This window comes from Anticarsia gemmatalis, chromosome Z, assembly GCF_050436995.1.
Source record: "Anticarsia gemmatalis isolate Benzon Research Colony breed Stoneville strain chromosome Z, ilAntGemm2 primary, whole genome shotgun sequence".
NCBI lineage: Eukaryota > Metazoa > Arthropoda > Insecta > Lepidoptera > Erebidae > Anticarsia > Anticarsia gemmatalis.
The window spans coordinates 8,452,667-8,473,013 of record NC_134776.1 but is presented as its reverse complement, the minus strand read 5'-3'; the positions used below and the strand labels follow the sequence as shown (position 1 = coordinate 8,473,013).

Genomic DNA, 20,347 nt, shown 5'->3' with positions numbered 1-20,347 from the left:
CACAGATTGTTAGGTGTCTGAACTAGATTCGATAAAAACTGCACAAGTAAGCGATCGGGTACCATCGTATGAATATTTCAAACAAATCATAGCTAAATGTCGGACTGACCGTGTCATTGAATTAAATAGATTGTGTCTGAGTCCCACTCGTGTGTTTATTGTTCAATTCTGGTCTGTTTTATGAATATTGATGTTTCGGTGAACTTTAGGACGTTTCAATTCTGCAATAAAATTATTTTTAGATGCTTGCAATATTGCCATACAATACGCCGTTACATCGATATGGCATATGAACAATGTTTATTTCGAGATTGAATTACAAAGTAAAAAACTGGATTTATTGTAACGGTGACCTTTTTGCAACGGTGTATTCTTATCTAAACGAGATTTATAAGTTCTATTAATGCAGAGAAGTAAGGCATAACTATAGAAAAAAAAACACGGAACGGTATCTACGCAGCGTATAGTTTCAGAGGTAGGTTCTCTACTTGAAGTTTAACATGAAATGTAGCCTCCAGTCTGGTGTTAATTAATCTCATGTATAGCAGTGCTGTTGACTGTGTAGTCATACGGTTCTCCAACTTGCAAATTGGACAACAAAATTGCGATGCTGAATAGCGTGTCTAAAACTTATCGCGTGGTGAAGTTGCATCCATTCATTAAGCTTTGGACGGATGGCTTTAGTTTCCGCTTATGTAGAGTTCATTACAACAAAACGGAAAGTTACAGTTCCAGAACGAGGATTTGTTTTATTTGCTAACTACTGTTCAAATAATGAAACTATTCCGTTCAAAATAATATTATCTTTCGCTACATACAACTGGCATTAAATTTTTAATGTCATGTATCGATCTAACCTTGAAGTTAAGTTTATAAGGAGACACAAGTTCTTCTTTTTTTCTAACTTTAATTTACATATTTCTTTGCTCATTCGCCACCTAGGAACGAATTAAACTTGATTTAGACGAATCTTGTTATTACTTAATTACTTTTATTTACACAGAGTCGTCTTAATAGGCATGCTCTACCATTCAAACCCAAGTTGTAATTCGTATGTGAGGCTTTACTTTTTTATATTACTTTTTCATATAAATCTGCAGTAATGTACCGTTAAGAAAGTATAAACGTCACTTTATAATTATATTAAATCATCCAATTGCTTGTTCTAAGAGGAGAACACGCGTGCCCTTCATTACGGCACTTCCTTCAATTCCGTGTCATTGTCATTGCCGCCTCGGAAGTTTGACGATATCCGTCCATTGAGCCACAGCAGACCGTTGCGACCTTTTGACAGTAACAACAACTTTTCTTTAGCGATTCCGTCACCTTTCCACCTATTACATAAGCTAGGTGAGTATTTGCCGGGTTTTGGCAATCTTGCTGATAGTATCGATCTTGTGAATTTAGTTTAACGTAAGCTGTGAGGCCAAGGTCACGATTGCAGGGTGCATTCGTTACGGTATCAAAGAGATTACAGTAATTACAATAGACAGTAGACAATGCTACTGATCGAGTGACATAATCCTTTTGTTGATCTGATACAATAATGCGGTAGTACTATTATTATCTGTCCATTCGGTGAATCAGTGACCTAATCACGGAAATAGTAAGGTGTGATGTGTGGGTAAACCTACGATATCATGTGTACGCACAGAATCCAAAATAAATGTTTTCTGACATCTTCGTGGGCACGTGTGAGCCTCGTACAACTGTTGCGGGAGGATAATTGTAACTCTCGCTTTCTCTTATCTGTTAGTATATTGTATGTTATATTTAGCGCTAGATTACTGTATTTGTCGTTACAACATGCCACAATCAAATAGTCTTGGTTGATCTTTCCTTTCGCAATAACAATCTTCATGATTATAGGTATCAAAAGGGGAACACCTAATTAACATAATTATACTTTGTCTCTATAACAAAATTATAACAGTATAGTCAGAAATGTGCGCTTAAGTGGTACGCATGCTGCAATCGTTACTTAATTCTTAAATCGCGGACGTGTAAAGCTGGTGAATAATGCGTAACATTTCCTTCCACGCACGTGATAGTACGTGTTAGAAACATAATGGCGAATGTTTCTAATTAAATCATAATGATTGCGATCATATGGACCGAGAGCTGCCGAAGCACCAGTGACGACAGTCGACATCGTGCCGGCTGCCGGGTTCACTCGAGGCGACTGACCTTTCCTTCGCGTGGAATGTTATTTCACTCACATTCCCACACACTACGATCTTGATATCGTCAAAAACTGTGAACTGCCACGAATTATGTGACACAAGGAGTCTAAAATGTCATGTTTTAAACCCCGTTATACTAGAGTGAGAAACAGCCTCTAAAATCTGTTCTGCGATCTCGTTTTAGTTACTAACATTATTTCAGTTAGTTACGAGAAGCTTTTGCGGTAACTTAATTTTCACTGAATGCCTCAGCCTTCAGCTATGAAGCCGGAAGGTGTTCTTAAGCATCGCGAAGCACGAGATAATTGCATCACTTGATGGAGGGAGCCCTGGTGTTAGTGCTTAGGTAATGGATTGCAGGGCCGCTTATATATTCTGACAAATAGTCAGGGAGAGCTTTATATATCTAGCTCACTGGAAATTGAATACAAAACTCTGCACAAAACCACCTACCTCGATGTGACAACTAATGACAAGCTTACAAAGGAAAGACAGCGATCGGCCTTACGTGTCTGCCACTCTCTGCCAAGCTAGTTGCTAGCACTATGCGATGCGCGTTATATTTCTTGTATAATATTTAGCATCGTATTCTAGTGGCTAACTGGCCATCAGAAACAGCTAAGCATTAATTTACAGGGAATTTATCGTTCCTAAATCCATGGGTTAAAAAATACCTAAAGATGAATTTAAGTAAAAGTATTTTAGCATTTTGTAATAACATTTCGTTGCCAATCTTCGTCATGACTGTTAGAAATATGAAAGCTTGAAATTAAACGCCCTGAGGATATCATTACAAATGAAAATTAAATGTCACCGAGACTTGAACTTGACCTAAAAATACTGAGGCCCGGTTTTATCACTTCTTCGAATACGTATTGGTTATTTTTTCAGGTGGAATTTTGATAGTGTTATTATTTTTCTTACTTTATCTTTCGGATAGGTTACCCAACACTAAACCAGCAGTCGTAAGCCGAGCTCAGAGTAGAAAATAGTTTGTAAATAAGCGGCAACTGGTAAATAACTTTGCATATTCTCTTTTAACTCGCTAAGTAATACGAACTAATCTATTAACTTCTCGAGTTATTAAAACTTAGGCGTTAACTTGTTTTCTTGGATAACATCGTCCATGCAAAAAATAATTGGATATTGTTAAATACCATAAAGTTAAATCATGTCTTTTTATAATAATTTTAAGTCATAGTCAGAATTTAACTTCGAAGCACATAAAAATATAGTGCCTTATTGTAAATGTCGTTCTGTCTACTGACTGAAAACCACTGTTATTAAGAAGTTTCCAAGTTTTCATTAGTTTCTGAAATACGCAGTTAATGCGGACGAAAGAAAAGCGTGTATGTTCGGTCATAAATTGTATTGTGTCTCAATTGTTATAAAATTAATAACTAGCTGACCCGCGCAACTTCGCTTGCATCACATAAGAGAGAATGGGTCTATTTTCCCCGTTTTAGTAACATTTTTTACTGGTACTCTGCTCCTATTGGTCGTAGCGCGATGATTTATAGCCTATAGCCTTCATCGATAAATGGGCTATCTGACACTGAAAGAATTTTTCAAATCGGACCAGTAGTTCCTGAGATTAGCGCGTTCAAACAAACAAACAAACTCTTCAGCTTGATAATATTAGTATAGATTAGTATAGATTGGCTAATTCGAAATAATTCGTACATTGCACTCTTATAACATGACGCACTTGTTTTAAAGTAGCTATATCACAGACTACGTAACGAAACTTTCTGAACAATTAAACTTCAGGTGTTAGTTATTTTGCGCAGATTTTTTGTGCAAAAACTGATCTTTTCGGAATAGTTCTTAACTATGATTGACGAAGATCTGCTAATTTTCTGTCTGCCAAAAGGCTCCCAAATTAAGTAGGTTCGAACAATTGAAAATAATTATTTATTACATACATTCAAATGTTAAGTACAAGACAAATTCATACGTAGGTTGACAAGTGCTTGCGGTTTAGCAGTCACCGTGCGTACTTACAAACAACTCATCTTTATCATACACTTGTCTGGTTCACACAGCAGACACTATTGAGATAGTATTAAGGTACAATTTTTATTTAAAAGAAATGATTTCCTAAAAACCGTTCATCATAGTTTATCTCTTATAATTTTAAAGCCAAGACTGTAGATCTATGTTGCTGCTCATATCTTATAGGCTGACAATACTTACATGTTTTTTTTTCAACTCCATATGACCTTCAAATGCAGTACTTATGTTATTTATTTTAAACACTCGAATCAGTATCAGTAATAGATAATATATGTATTACTGATAAAACTCCTCTATTTGATGTTATATTAAATAAATAATGTTTTCGGAGCATAACATGTTACCTTCACGTCGGAAATCGAAATAACGATACAATTCATCAATCATTATTTAGTTAAAGACAAGCATCGATATTACACAGCTATATGCCATTTACTGAAGTAGTTTTATCTTTTTGAGGAAGTCTTGTTTCAAAATAATATATCTATTTAGGACACATTTTAAAATCAAAGTTGGTAAGTAAGCACCGCCCGTCGACGTTTACAATCTCGCTTTACCGAGCGCCGGCTTACACTCTTTTTTTAATTGAATTCAATTTATTCTGTGAATCTTTTGTTGCATTCTTAATAAAAAACATAAAATAGTATTACAATGCAGATTTTTTGTCAGCAATCGATTCACATTAACTTTTTTTTTCAGAATCCGAAGTCAGCGGGAGATTCTGTGAAATTCGATTGAAAAGATGACATTTTAGAAGAGGTACAATACTCGGTAAGCGGACCTATCAAATTATTTTATAACTAAAAAAAGGAATACATACCAAAGTGTAACTGAGAACATTTGCAGACAATTCTACGTATCTCACTCAGCTTTGCTTTTAACAAATGCAAGCGTATTTTTTTAAATGTGTTTACATAAATAGTTTTAACGGTTCCAACAGATAAATAGAGACGGTAAACTCCGTTTCAGAGTCACAAAAATGAACAGTCTTTACAATCATGTCAATGACCTGAAAGCAGCGAAATCTCATTGAAATTCTTTTGCGGGTATTGTTTGTGCACATTTAGTAAAATTGGTAATATGTCCAAAAATATATACACGTGTCATGAATCCGAAATAACTTGATTGTATTCTGTCCTCGTGAGAGTATATAAATATAATTGTGATACAAAAAATGATACCATGGAAAATATTACTAGGCGCACGCGAAATCATGAATAGTAAATCATAGAGCAGGCGCCAACTAGATGATGTACGCTGTATATTTAGATAATTATATAAAATCATGCGTACGTAATTATTGTTTGACCTTGGCAAAGGCAAAATGTGGAACAATAGTGATGCGAGCTCAGTAGTGCATGTCCGCTGCATGTCGTAATGGCTAAATTGAAACACTGATCTTACTCCTGCGCAAATAACGAGCTAATAAAAAAAATAAGTCTAAAGTCCATTGTTTTTCCTGCTGGATAATACGCGCGTAAACATGTTACCATTTTCCTGAATTTCCTAAAAGAGTGTGATTCAAGCATTCTATTAATAGTAAGTATACTTTAGGTGGATTAATACATACATTTGTAGATATAGAATTAGACAGGAACTATGCAGAATGTTGGCATCTCTGTGTCACGAATCTTCGTTCATTCAAGATCAAGGTTAGAATCTGTGAAAGCTACTCTGCGTGATTGATAGCATCTGACCATTTTAGATTTATTGTGATGGTTTACGTTTAAAATATCTACAGATATACGTATACAACCAATCGATGTTCTATTCACTGTCCCAGATTGTAATATTGGGTCTAGATCGAAGTAGTTTTATAATATAGGATCATAAAATAAATGTACTTAATGATTCAATGGTCGTAATATCGAGCGAGCATCAATGAGCACGTGGAAAATCGCATCGCGGTCAGCCAATAATTTGAGGTGAAGGTGTAATTTAGTCAAGGTCAAGGCGCGAATATTTTATTACGCAGATTTAGGCTCGACTCACATTCGAGTGTCGGTCTCATTCAATTTCGTCTTGCGTTACTTCAATCAGGTACTTTAGCTTCCAAAAAGGCTAAAGCCGCTTTAGGAGCGTGACTAAGACTAATCGTAACAATGTTATCGCCTCGATGTATTAGAGAAGCAAGAACAGAAATAGTCTAGTAGTAACACAGCGTGAACTTATTTTCTTCCAGTGAATTCGAGTTTGTAATGGAAAAGACACTCAACGTTGTCTTGAAGGTCAACCGCTTATTAACGTTGCAATTGATGATATTTTATGAATTGATTTCCTGTTAGCGTTGGACATCATTCCTGCATTAAAACCTAGACATACCTACATAGTCAAGAACCACGACCATACTGTCTTGCACAATATTTTATGCTTTACCTAAGGCTACCTAAGGAAGGAAAATGTTATCCATGACCACTTTTCCTCAAAACTACTGGATTAATGCTTAGGAATTGAATAAACTCATCAGTTAGATTCGAATTTAGTAAGTCATACTCATATCTGTTAATTTTGCCTGCTCGATTAGATATCAACGCAGTTACGCGCTCGTATATAGGTCTCATAAAGAAGTAAGTACTACAAATACACAACATATATTTGTCGTCATAAAATAATTACAAAAATAGTGATAAGATCTCCCATCGCAAGCTAGTTTGATCATTGCTATTCGATGAAAGCCTGTATGGATATGAGCATGTAATACAATACCACATATTCTTCTTCTGTTCGCAGCAATAGAACAACGATCAAAAGTTTATTATATTGAATCGAATGTGAGACCATAAACACACGGATTGGCATCAATATAATTTAGAAAATTTCCCGTTCCCATTCTTAAGATGTGGATGTGATTGTAACTCAAGTGTTATTTATACAAACGGTCTGTTGATCCTTATAATAAATTACACAAAACAAATAATGAATAATAACGTCCCGAGAGTATTATCATAACAATTTTGTTTCAGATCTCTACGGACAGAGAACACAAACGAAGTGGTGTGTGAAATTGAATATGGACCGTACACTCGTGTAACGCGAGTTTGAGTGCACACCGAGTGTATTCAAGTACCGTGGTGTTTCATGTGGCTGGAGAGTTAAGACTAGACAGCGATGCTGTCGTACATGGTGCCCGTCGAGGAGAAGCCCCCGCCGGTGCCGGGCAAGGGCAGGCTGGCACTCGAGCTGGTGAACAGCCCCGGCAGCCCCGAGTCCGCGGTGCGGCGAACGCGCACCAACATCTCCAAGGACTCGTCGACAAGTTCCTTCGCCAGTGATCTCACAATATCCTCGTCGACGCCCACCGGCGCGATCGACAAACCAAAGCATAAACTACTCGGAAATGGAACCAAGCACACCACACTCAAGAGGTACGTTGTCATTTCCGATAGACTCGTAAAAGCACGTCGTGTATATTTTGACTTTTGACCTAATCACCTAACCTACCGCCTTGACCTAAGTTGACATTACAAAATCTCTATTGAAAATCAATATTCTCGGTTGAATTTTATACCAATTTCACATAACCATTATTCACGTAGCCCTGCCTAATAGGTCTGTTCAGTAATGGATCGAGATAATAGATTACATTAATATTAATAAAAACAATATGAAACAACGGTAAACCAAAAGTTGCGTAAAATGAGAGCGCAGTTTTAATAAAATCGGTAGAGTCGTCATGGGAAACTGATTTTATGGTCTATAATAAAAATCAAAAGCCCAATTACATGTTTTGAAATGGCCGACTGTAAGAGGAAACAACTTAAAGAAAAGAAAGGTATATAAGTAATGCCAGCATTTAAAATGAGATCTGGATGAGTTGATGTGCGAGTAGGTACAATTTGCTTCGGTGCAGCTTCGCCTGGTGCATTCACTGCATATTTTATCAATACTAACATTGTTATAACTACAGGCACAAACGTTATTTTCATATCTAGATAATTTAAGAGCAATGTGCTTTCAAAAGGAATTTATTTTCGGACCCATCTCTGTTATCGCACGTAATACCGGACAAATGTAGAGATCGTTTAAAATTTAAATACGAAACACCGCTGTTTAACTTTAAACTACTGTAATTACAGTTTGAAACCACAGTAAACGCAAACCTCAGGGGCATACAGAGTCGCAGTATTATCAAACAAACTAGTGGTTTTTAATTGCTCTACCAATTAATCCACCGCAGTCAATTACATGGTGTGAATTGTTACTAGATGTTCGATAAATTCATTTGTGACACGAAACGCATTCTTTACAAGTTTACACAAATCGTATTTAATCATGAATGTTCTAAAAGTATGCAATATCAAGTAATACAATTTTAAAGTGTAAATGTTATAAGGCTATGGAAGTTAGTTGCTTGCACCCACGTAGTCAGGATGATCCCAGGCGTCTGGCAACCGTCGCGGAGGCTTGTCTAACCACGACGTGTAGATCTCTAGTTGGCAATCAGGCCTGCAAAATACTATCACACTTAGCTTCCACTGCCTCACTCACAGTGCTTGTGAAAGGGAATTATACATACAAACAGTCACGTGAGTGTGTGCATGCATATATGTCCTTTTCATAACGTGTTCCACATATCCTTTTATACGAGCTCTACCTACACGGCAGCGACGGACGCTTGTTTTCACAGAAGCTTTTAATGGAGATTGCGCGCGTACACTTCACAGACTATAAATGACACCATTAAAATACCCATTAAAACGGGTATTTATAAAATTTAATTGGAATATTGAAAGTGAAAAATTTGTTTAAGCTTATGGAATAATTTTCATAAGGCTATATTCATAGCCAGCTATCGAAAGATATAAAATATGCTGTGGGTAGGTTTGTAAATTGCGATAGGTGGATGGCGGATGTCCCCTATAAGTCAATATGAAAGGATTATCCTGGGCAATGACTTGCTACAGATAATCTCCTACGACATGGAGTGATATTGAAATAGCAAAGGTCAATGGCATACTTGCTCGCTAGCCAGCCGATTACCCCGGTAGATGTGACGGGCACGGGTTTCAGAGATTTTGTGGTTTCTTCTTTTGTTATAACTTGATTCAGAGCATCAGCTGCTTCCTGGCGAATAGCGTCCGCCTGCGCCAACGTCGCCCTAAGAACAAACAGCGTTCTCGTAATTTTCCCTTTCAAGGTTAGATAATAATAAGCGGTCGATAACTATCTATTATAGCGAAGGGTAGTCGAGAATTATTGTCGACGTCCTACCGAGCCATAAATATATGTTCTTATTGATTACTGTTATATAACTCTGTTTTGCTGTACCTACGTTAGAGTTTACAGCGGACGTTTAGCAAACAAATAATTCAAAACTTTAATTTCATGTCCTATCTAAATAACAATTGATTGGAAATATTCATTTTTCAAGATGTCTGAAAGGTCAACATTTTGTAAAGCATCTATACAATTTTTTATGGTGATTTTAGTTGTTGGAGCAGTATTCGTGAACTGGGAACGGTCGTGTTGAACATTGGTTTCGCATGAAACTTCGGTGCTCACGATAAATTTGATCTCCGTGGCGAATTCCTTCGCTTTGATGTGGTTCTGACGTCAGTCGTACTACTGCACTAATATGGCACGACAATGTTTATACTAGATCGTTTGTGATGCTTCCATTCTAACTCGACCAAACTATGTACATTTTCAGTATTAATTAAGTTTCGAACGGTCATGTCCTCTTAGTTACCTCCACACACACACTTACTACCTTATAGATACAGGAAAACATAGGACAAAATAAGAATATGCAGTCTATTTTTGTGCATATTCAGTCTCAATCATTTATTTTAAATCAGAGGGAATTCCGAAACCCCCAACAACTTAAAAAAGCGCCCGGCTACTTTTTTGTGGTCCGCTAGCTTGGGATTGGGCAGCTTTGGTTTAGATCCTAATTAGGCCTGCTGTCTACGCTACCCTGCCCAATTGCGAATCGAAGTGGTGTAAATTAACAAGACACAAGAAGCGCAATATGTCTATAATGTATGTATATCTTTAAATCCCCAAATTTTGTTTTAGTAGACTTACTGCTGTAAAACTAATAATTTAGTGTTAGTTATAGTATTATAGCCGTTCGTCGCATAATACAAAATTTGGAATTATATAGCTATAGTAGATAATTTAATACATAGTTTAAGACAAAACCTCACCTAGTTTAAATTCCATATTAGTTATCTTAAAATGTTTTTTTTTGTCTATATTATTATTAGAGAACGTCAATAAATAGATAAATAGATACTGTGTATCTTAGAATTCATAGCAGCGGTAGTGTTCACTAGCGTGTCCAATAGGTACTTGCAGTGATATTATAATGGTAAGATAAGATAAACATAGAGTACTATCTAGATATGATATCTCTGAAGAAACGAGACTCTACGACGCAGGAGGAAACTCTAGCACCTGCCTAGTACGTTTTCTGACTGCTCATATAGAGGTATAAGCAAACAAGGAAAACCATTTTTTCCTAGTATTTTGATTACAGATTATCAGATATTTCTCAAATGATAGAGACAATAATAAAAAGCAGCGGTTTTTGTTCTTTGACAATAATTTTGCTTGGTCGAAGCATTTTGCTAGTGACAGGTGACGCCAACTATTAGGAAACTCAATTACGTTAACTTGTTAATTATAATAACTCCCGCTGTAAGAATTGTTCTTCTTTCATCGAAGGGATTTTATAATTATAAAATTAAGGAAAAATTCACAATCCCACCCTTAACTATACATTTAGATCGCGTAAATATTCCTTGTGTTAAGGGAACGAATTCACGAACGCTCAGAACAATCCTGTGACCACTCTAGTCCCTGCACAAAAGAGGATGTTTAACTTCATTGCGATGGAAAGTCTAAGTTAAATCCGATCGTTTATTTTATTATAAAATCTACATGTCCATTGCTCTTTAGTATATTGCAGAATTAAATAAATTTGTTATACAAAAACCATGAGTAAATAAAGTATTATTTTAGTAGGCTGTGCTTACTTTCTCTCATCAAGCAGCCAGCTCCATCGCTCGAACCACTGTTTTCTGCAGTTGTCTGCCTTCGCCCACTGCGCTCGCATCTGGAATGCTTCCGTGTTCGGGTCATACTTCGAGGGCTTGTCGTCCATCTCTATAATTTGCAAAAACGGTTTACAAGTTTATCAAACATTCGAGAGGCTCTAGATGATATGTAGGGGCGAGAACATATCCCACCAGATTTGTAAAGCAAATAACTAGGTTTCGACAGAGTTGGCGGTGAGCCAGCACACTATAACCTCTTTGTTCGATGATGACGTACGGTTTATCGGAAAACTTGAAAATAAGGAGAGCGGAGAAAGAAACTTAGTTAGATAGATACTAGCACGGCTAAGGCCTGTTCTTAAGTTCTAAACGAAAGCGCGTCTGATCTTAAGGATTCCGCTTGAAAGCACCTAGGCAATAGCTATCTTTCGCAACCGAGCAGATAAGCCGATTGACCTCTCTCTACAAGATATTAAATGAAATAGGATTATCTTGCACCCGAGCCGGCGCTGAATAAATAAGAATCAATTTCAATTGTGAGTTCGCAGATAAGTTTATTAAATTTTAACTGGTTGATATCATTTTAATCAAAATCTAGATTGAAAGGAAGATTGCCTATTTGAATTTAATTTAACATTTATCTAACGACGTCTACTTCTGGGACTTTCTAGAAGTCTGCCTTAGTGTGAATCGATACGTATTGCACAAATAGTGATCTGTTTAGTCGGCTAGATTTACACGTATCACATTTTTTACATTCACTTACGCACACAACTAGATCACAAAAAATGATGGTGTAAGAATAATGATAACTTCTTACATAAATGCATGCAAACTATCAAGGTATAGGAATGCTAGAGGCTAAAGGCTAGTGTCAGTTATAGTTAAGTGGGGCACACTCCACTGAGCATGTTAAGTAGCTTCTTGAGCTCTTGGCTACGGATGCGGAACTGTATTAGACGTAAAAAATACGTGACTATTGTACCGCGTCCTTATATTTATGCAGACGAAGCACTATTGGAAAGTTTTTTTAGCAAGCGGTTGATATATTAGCTAAGAATAATAAAATTATAATATCATACGGTGCTTACTATATCAACTAAAAGTAACTGCAGGGTGAGCAGCTTTATTGTTTCTAGTAATCCTCTATTTTCTGTCCATGGTCATGCCAGTTGGCGCAGACTCAGAATACTACAAAGTCGAAATCATTTTAGGCCTTCTAATTTACTCATACTCTTGAAAAGATGTGGAAATCCACTTACTTCTTTTCTCGTACGTTTATAAGTATTTAGGAAATATATATGCAAACTGCAAAAAAGAAAAAGCATAGTACCTGTGGATTTAGCTTCTGTTGATTAGTTTTTAGCCTTATTAATAAAAATATAAAAAACTCTGATCGCTCTTGATCGAATTTGTTTTGACGTGTAGTGATTGTTGAAGTTTTACGTCGCGTATATCAACCATAGCTTTCATACTTCGTTGAACCTGACTCCACAGGCAACACTACGGGAAAACTTTTCGTCAGTATAACATGAAAAAGGTTTTAAAACACCGAACTTGTTTCAAACGTTCAGCCGTTGGGTAGCTTGCTGTTTATACGACTATATGATTGCACATTCCAAGTATATAACTGTAGATAAAATTTTAGTGTTCTGTAACATGCCGTCGCAATTTCGCATTTTGCTCGATGTCGTATGAGAGGAATGACCTCGATTTACATTTTTTCCTTCGCCAAAATAAACAAAACAATGTCACTGTCAAGGAAACGTCCGTTATTGCCAGTCAAATAGCTGAAGCTGGCTTTGTCTGTATCAAATTGTATTCGATATCTACGTACTGTAGTTGTTAAGTTGTAAAGGTGTTTATAAAAATAAATAAATATATGAGATCATGAGGATACTAACATTATACTATGTAAGTTCATAAACTTGGCGAATTGAAGAGGTTGAGTCATTAAACAAAAAATATAACACAGGTACATACATTAGTCTAGGTTAGGGCAAGTTGCTTTTCTGGTTGAGTGATGGATCCTTGTTTCGTAAGATCCGAAAATTGTACCTACAGTTAAAAAAGGAATTTTAAGATAAGAAGATAAAATATCGGAATTCGAAACATTAGTAACCTGTTTAATTGACGCCATAACTAATGGGGCTTTAGTTATATTGAGAAATTACGCGTTATGCGTGGGATCATTGCCAAAGTCCTTACTACCTTGTTTTACGTTGTGATATTTATTACTTACCGTTAAATATTTAATTTCTGTTACTGAAGTTAAGTGCCCAACGTGTGTAACTTCTTAAAATTATTCTTAATTAAAACAAATAAAATAATTGCTCAAATCATGGCATTACATATTAAAAATCACAACACATTTTTTTACAAAAATAAGAAGATCATGAGAGGAATAACAGTAACCTATTTACTTAATTTGTTGTTTTTCTAGGGTGTCGTTCGGGAGCTCCAAGGGGTCGATGGTAGAGACCCTAATCTACGAGAGCCCCCTGCAGGAGGAGCCCGAGAGCAGCCCGCCGCCGAAGGTGCAGGAGACAGCGTTCCCCTACACGCCCGTGGAAGACGAGTACGTTTTATTCGTTTGAGTATGTTAATTATTCATTTTCGTTTCGTATTGGGGCGAACGTTTTCGTTTTTAAGCGAATTACATTTGCACGTTAAGATATTTATTATTTATTCGTTTTTCTCGGCAGTGATTTTACTATGCCTGCATTTATTTTCTGTTATTCATGTATATCCATGACATTAAGTATGAAATAGCCAGACCTCTACACGCCGGTAGCGGTCGCTTTTTGAATGCACCGACTTAACAATTTGAAATGGGCATGGGCATGCGCTAATTAAGGACGCCAATTGACCGAAATGCACAAGAGTTGTATTGTATGTTAACTCTGTGGTGTACGTACAGGAGCAGCTGCCGCCTTTTTTTTTTAATTCAATGTTGTAATCGTTAAAAATATGAGTGAAGTTGACACCTGTATTCGGTGTTGCCTTATTAAAGCACCGTGAGCATAGAATAGCGTAGATGGAACTCCCCCTGCCTTCCGCAATCAATAAAGAGCATCGTGAACATCTCCCCTCTTTATTTTCTTTACGTAACAGAGTATCTATGTGTGAACGATCTCTTCAGTTAACATTATCAATGAGGGGGATCTATTTTTTAGTTAACTGTGACAGTCATAATAAGTTGTACGTAGTGTAGTAAAAGTAAGTAGGTAGAATACCTACATCGATTTGTAATGTTGGTTTCTATTAAAATAAAGACTTGCATTTCAGTAAATAACTTGGCGGCACTATAGTCTAAGTGACCCCGCCAAGACTCGTTAGCAAAGTGTAGGGCATACCTATATATTTTTTTCTTGGGTTTCGTCATACCTATATGAATAACAAAATAGTTATTGTCTAACTCCGTTTGATTTAAGGTGTAGGATTTGTAGAGCTAGGGTGTATAAATTTAGGAGCTTGCAGTGCTAACATTATTTACGTACCCACTACATTTCTTATCATCACTTTATATTTTTTGGTATTATTAGGTTTACTGCCAGTTTTATTTAATTTCTTATTAATATCATAGATTGGCGACAGCTTATGTGCCTCCGGAGGCAATAGACTCTGTAGACCGCATGTTTATTTAGGTTGAATTGTTAGTGCGCATACCTAGTAGGTAAGCCAGGCAATTAGCCGCGGTGGTAGGTCTCGTGTTGTCCATCGATGGTTCAGTCGGAAGGTAGTGTCAGTAGGTATCTATTCATAATATTTGGTTGTGTAGTCCACTATACCAACAGATTTTTTAACTTTACGTAATGAACATGATATTTCTAAACTATTGTCTTAAAGAGCATACTTTGACAAAATTAAAGCAAATAGGTAGAATATAAAGTTGGTATACCTACCTAAAATGTATAAATTTAGAATTGTCTTAGCTAAGTATTTATAAAAAAACCTTAACGATATAGTTAGGTACCTACCTAGATGTCAAATAGTATACCTACGAGTTGTACGTGCCAGGTAAATCAACGTGGCAAGAAAATCACATTCAATCTACCTATTCCATTATTATTTTCCTGATAATAGAGATGTAGATATGTACATACAATAAAGGTAGGCAGGTAGGTATGTACCTATTAGTTCGTTAGCTACTACTAGCGCTAAGTGAAAAAGTATACCGACATTTTCTAAGTCGCATAATATGATACAAAACTAATACCTAGTTAAATATATTAACAAAGAGTGAAAACAGAGTAACCCTTTGACTTAGTCGGAAGAGTGTTTGATTATGCCATTTCATTTTCAAGGTAAAGGTAGTGCCATCTATGGAGCAATAGGGTACACTAAGCAAGATAATTTTATTTTCCGTTCTACCATTCCATTCTACTCTAGTAATGATTGAAACTGAGGTTGGGATTTTCATTATATTTTTTAATTAAGTATTAAGTGCATTAGGTATTGGATAAGTGACAGCCATAATAGAGTCTCGTTTTGTGTTATCGTGAACGCTAACATAAAACATTACGTCACTGGGCGAGCGCGCTGCGTGCTCCGCTCGCTTCGTTCCGTTCCATTCCATTCGCCACGGAGCCGCGCGCGACTTCCGAGCGAGATCGATGTAGTGGGAAACATTTTTGTGTAGCGTCGAATGGACCAAACCCTACAGCGCCAACTGCGCCGATGTTTTTAATAATTTGTTTTAAACCAGTTACATAGTTAAAGTCAGTGATTAATAAATAATTAGACGTGAACAGTGGTGAACATTGTGAGTGGATACTTTCAAGGTATGTTATTTACAATAATCACGTCATACTTGTTGTGCTGCAAACTGGGTGTTCACTCGCCTATGATTTCCAGAATTTACAATTGTTTTATAGATAAATCCAACTTGTTTTAAGTGATATATTTTTAACCGGTTAACCGATCAATAATATTGTCGCTACGGTATTAAGTTGTTTTGATTTTCTTTTCATATCTGCGAGTTTGTGCGGATAATTCGGTCACTATGACGTCACGAGTACTGATTTATAAACATAAAACGACTTTCGGTTCCATCCAGCAGTCGGGAATACAAGGTCATTACTCAGCACGTACCTACATGTAGTAAATATGCATTGGCAATCGTTTTAAATGCTCTATTTATAATGTCACTATCAGTAATCAAGCTTCATTGATGAGGGCCCGCCCTGTGCCGCCGCGAGTCTGGAGCGACAGACCTCCTTTCAACGAGCCACTCGCCTCGGCTACCAATTAATATTCATTAATTTCCTGACACCTTACTAGATGTCAATTGTTGCACTCTGTTGCTCAAGTACTTATCTTTGTGAATTGTATTACTTATACTTTGTAGACCATCAATTTTATTATGATGGAAATGTTTCAAGTTCAATATCACCATTGAGTGCACTAAAATGCTAGTAATCAAGCACTGCACATAAATACCTAAGTATAGCTATGATTGAAATGGGTAACTAGGTCTTAGCTTGGATTAACCCCACCTAGTTATTCCAGAAAGGCAGTTGCATGTCTATATGTAAGGCTGCATTGGTTGTGACCTACATTGTACGCCGTACATTGATGTCCAATTAAGTGTTAGAATAGATATTGACCAGTGTGAACTGTAACTCTGGGCTGAATAGTTTTATAAAAGTTTTGAAGGCATATTTGTTTAATTAGAAGACATAAACACAGTATAATTTTATAAATTGTTTAATAATAAAGCTATGTACGAAGTAATATTCATGTAAGTGCTTATATTAAATTATTGATTTAGGTAAATTAATTGCTTTTAGTTAATTCCATTTCAAACAGTCAAGAGTTTGATGTATTCGGCATTTATTATAGTGTAGAGATACGGGTTGCTAGAAATTCTGGGCATGGTTCTTCCATCAAATGTATTTGCTCACTCATGCAATATTATCATTATATTAAGACATTTGAAAGTTTTGTAAAATTACGTACTAATATGCATGTAACACAGATCTTGTCAATATTGACTATATAAACTTCTCATCTATTGCTGTGTTATTTTTGATTAAAATAAATAATAACAAAGCCTAAACATGATAAAGTAAAGTTAATATTTATTTTATAGGAAACAGGTAACAATACAACATATTATGCAGTAGACATTGTACTTAATATTTTATGTACATAAAACTAGATTCCTTTGGTGACCATTTAACACAGTTATAACATAGTGAGATGTACATATGAGAGTTGTGTGAGTGAGTTTACATTGTACAAGACCTTGGGGCATGTCAATTAAGCTGTGCGATGATATTTCTCTATTTTTACCATCTGTTGAATCATGTGTTGTTAAGGAATCCGTATGATGTCAGATTTTTGTGTCATTCTTATGATGTTCATCTACGAGATGTACGTAGGTGGTCCACTTATTTCTAATGTTATAGATACACATTATCTGGAAAACTTGTGCAGAACCACTTTACGCCTAATGTTTTTAGAATGACTCTTAATGTGCTGTGCTGGTAAACTACATTATGAGAAACAAGTATTTTATGCTCAACAAATATAACGCGATTTTAAATGAAATTGAAAGTGAATGATGTCATATAAAATGTGGTCAGAGAATGTTTATTTGGGTGTGACTGTGGTTTTGATTATGACGTAACTAACCTTGTAATATTTTTTAATGCAAATACATAAAGCATATTTTTGCATATGCAAATGAATAAAGTAGAATGACACACCTAATTATACAATAAAGTATTATTTAATAAAACTGAACAAATTCACCTATTTAACAAGTCAAAATGTTAAGTATATGCTCAAGATTGGAACTAAATACCGCGTGGGTGGTGAATATAGTCATCAACTAATAAAAGAGGTACCATCATTTGAGTCACCTTCAGTTATAATACACGGCGCTAGCGTCCCCGCAATGCGAATGAATTCATAACATGTTGCAAAGCTACATACTCCTGCATAATTTATAAACGTATTATTTCCCTTTTTATGAATGAATAAATAAAATATACCTATTAAGTTAGAAACGCGAAAACCTGCTCTTTAAACGAGAAATATGGTTAAAAGAAATACCTTTCAATGTGACGATTTCAAGAACGCAGATCTTAAGTTGTTATGGTTTTCACGGGGAATGCCCCCAAAAGAGTCTTAGTTCCTAATGGGTCGATTTTTTTACTATTATGTAGACTAACTAATTACCAAATACCTGTGAATATTTTTTATAAATCTAGATTATAGAAGAATCTGTAACGATTATGCTTCTATAAAAATACGATAACGAAATTCCAGGTTCGCCATTCGATTTGCTCGTATAATTCCCGCTCTCTGATAACTCAAGCTATAAGAGTAAACATTCGTGATATAGCCAAAGATTATATAATGATGATTCATAATTCGGCTATTTTAAATTATTCCAATAAGAGCCGCGATCGGCGATCTTAAAATGTCGAGGTTTTATAATACCTAGTTCAATACCTCTCCTTTCACGGATTACTCAAATATTTCGCTTTGTGATAGCTTAGTGATAAATATCGACGTCTTAAGTATTATTATATTGGTGTCATCTATATTCTAAAATTTGTACGTACCTATAAATAACTTGAATTTACACAAGTTGTTTCGTTTTTCGCCAGCAGACATTAAATTAGGTCGTTCATTATCGCTTAACGTGCTTTGCGATCCGATAAGTCCTTAATATTATATTTTATCGCTTACATAATGTTAATTGGAAAAAAATATGTTTTTCACACACAAGTGCTGACCTGAGGTGCTGACTTAAAGTTTATAGGCCATTTGATCGGTCGGTGTTTGTATCGACTTTTCTTATAAAGGTGCGTTCATACGTGTTTAAGCCGAGTGTTTAATATTCTGCATATGAAATATCATAGGTATGCAGAATATGGCCAGACCGTTCTTCAGGTAATAATTCAAGTATTTAATGTTACAATACTATGAAATGCTGCATTCTATGATACATATGTACCTACATCGGTTAAGCGATTAGCTCAGCAAGATTCCTAATGATTACCAGTTAAAAAGTGTACAACTAAGTTATACAATATTATAGTCATCTTTTGTTCACTAGTTCTTGTGTCTAGAAGAAACTATGAGCTTATGCTAAAAAAAAAAAATTGCTGATATATGGCTCATAAAATAGGGACACAGTAGGCAGGTATGTGAGTTGCTGAGCGAAAAAGGTACATGCAGGTCTTCTTCCCTCGCATCGTTGACCAGAACTTGAAATTTTTTTCAATAGTTTTACAATCTGCGCTTTAAGATTGTATATGTTGTAATCAGGTATTCATTTAATGTGTGAAATATAATAACTCTATCTGATAATCTGAATGCACCTTTATAACACTAGCGTTCTCACGGATGTATTTAATTTCTCTAGTTAGCATTTCAATGAGTTCGATTCTATGGAATCTCATTACAACGGCGGCGTTACAATATTAATACTTTAGTTTTCCTCATAAGCGCTCTGGTGCAATTGCTAGTCGGGTCCCTCTCCGCTACGGTGCGATTAAATCTGCGATTACGAGTGAGAGATAGGTGAAGGTCAGGACTGATGCTTGCGATGGTAATGTATTAATATTATGTGCATACACATGGACTAACAGTATGTTTTCTTTTCAGTTCGGAGCGTTCTAAAGTACGCGTGTCGTTCTATCAAGGGGCGCGGCCGCAGTGCTTGTCCCCCCCGCCGCCAGTGCCGCAGCCAGATTCCCACGTTCTTTACGCGGCTCTGCTCTCGGCCGCAGCCAACGCCGACATGGCGGATCACGCAATGTATAACAGACAAATCAGGTAACACTGCAAACTGTTCACTATCACTCACATCGCATTCATTCACCCATCATTGTACGTTCAGCTTGCAATTGTCTATTACATATCCCTACAACATGTCTAAAGTATGTCAGTAGTAGAGTACTCGGCATACTCGTATTTGCAAAGCGTATGAACGATTTTGCGTTTCCTCTAATGTTAAGAGGAGAATTTGCGCAGGCTTCTATAAACTGTTAACATAAGTGTGTACAGGTACTTTGTTCTAAGCAGATACTGACAGATAGGTATTACTAGAAAGTGACACTTCTAAGATTAAACTTGATACCGAAAGGCGTGTGATTATGTCTAAGTACTTATACAAGAATAAATGTA

General features: G+C 36.1%; 2 protein-coding genes across 2 annotated transcripts in view; one reads left to right on the top strand and one right to left on the bottom strand.

The window, feature by feature from the left end:
* Positions 1–20,347, top strand: part of LOC142986455 (uncharacterized) — a 30,518-nt gene that overhangs the window by 5,373 nt on the left and 4,798 nt on the right. The window contains exons 2-5 of the mRNA XM_076134968.1: positions 4,899–4,970; positions 7,163–7,564; positions 13,644–13,778; positions 19,826–19,996. Of these exons, the coding sequence (XP_075991083.1) occupies positions 7,308–7,564; positions 13,644–13,778; positions 19,826–19,996 (563 nt within the window). The 5' untranslated portion in view covers positions 4,899–4,970; positions 7,163–7,307. The remainder of the gene's footprint in view (positions 1–4,898; positions 4,971–7,162; positions 7,565–13,643; positions 13,779–19,825; positions 19,997–20,347) is intronic.
* On the bottom strand, positions 7,742–12,868 carry LOC142986624 (uncharacterized). Its single transcript, XM_076135162.1, has 4 exons — positions 12,534–12,868; positions 11,180–11,309; positions 9,157–9,297; positions 7,742–8,645 (listed from the first exon to the last, which is right to left on the bottom strand). The coding sequence occupies exons 2-4, from the start codon at positions 11,305–11,307 to the stop codon at positions 8,543–8,545; spliced, it is 372 nt and encodes a 123-aa protein (XP_075991277.1). The 5' UTR covers positions 11,308–11,309; positions 12,534–12,868; the 3' UTR covers positions 7,742–8,542.

What these genes read in the sequence shown, in the direction of transcription:
- LOC142986624 (XM_076135162.1), bottom strand. Translation starts at nt 11,307, where the DNA reads ATGGACGACAAGCCCTCGAAGTATGACCCGAACACGGAAGCATTCCAG. An exon ending in TGGCTGCTTGATGAGAGAAA is followed by an intron (nt 9,298 to 11,179) that starts GTAAGCACAGCC and finishes GTTTGTTCTTAG; the next exon opens with GGCGACGTTGGCGCAGGCGG. An exon ending in ATCGGCTGGCTAGCGAGCAA is followed by an intron (nt 8,646 to 9,156) that starts GTATGCCATTGA and finishes AGTATTTTGCAG; the next exon opens with GCCTGATTGCCAACTAGAGA.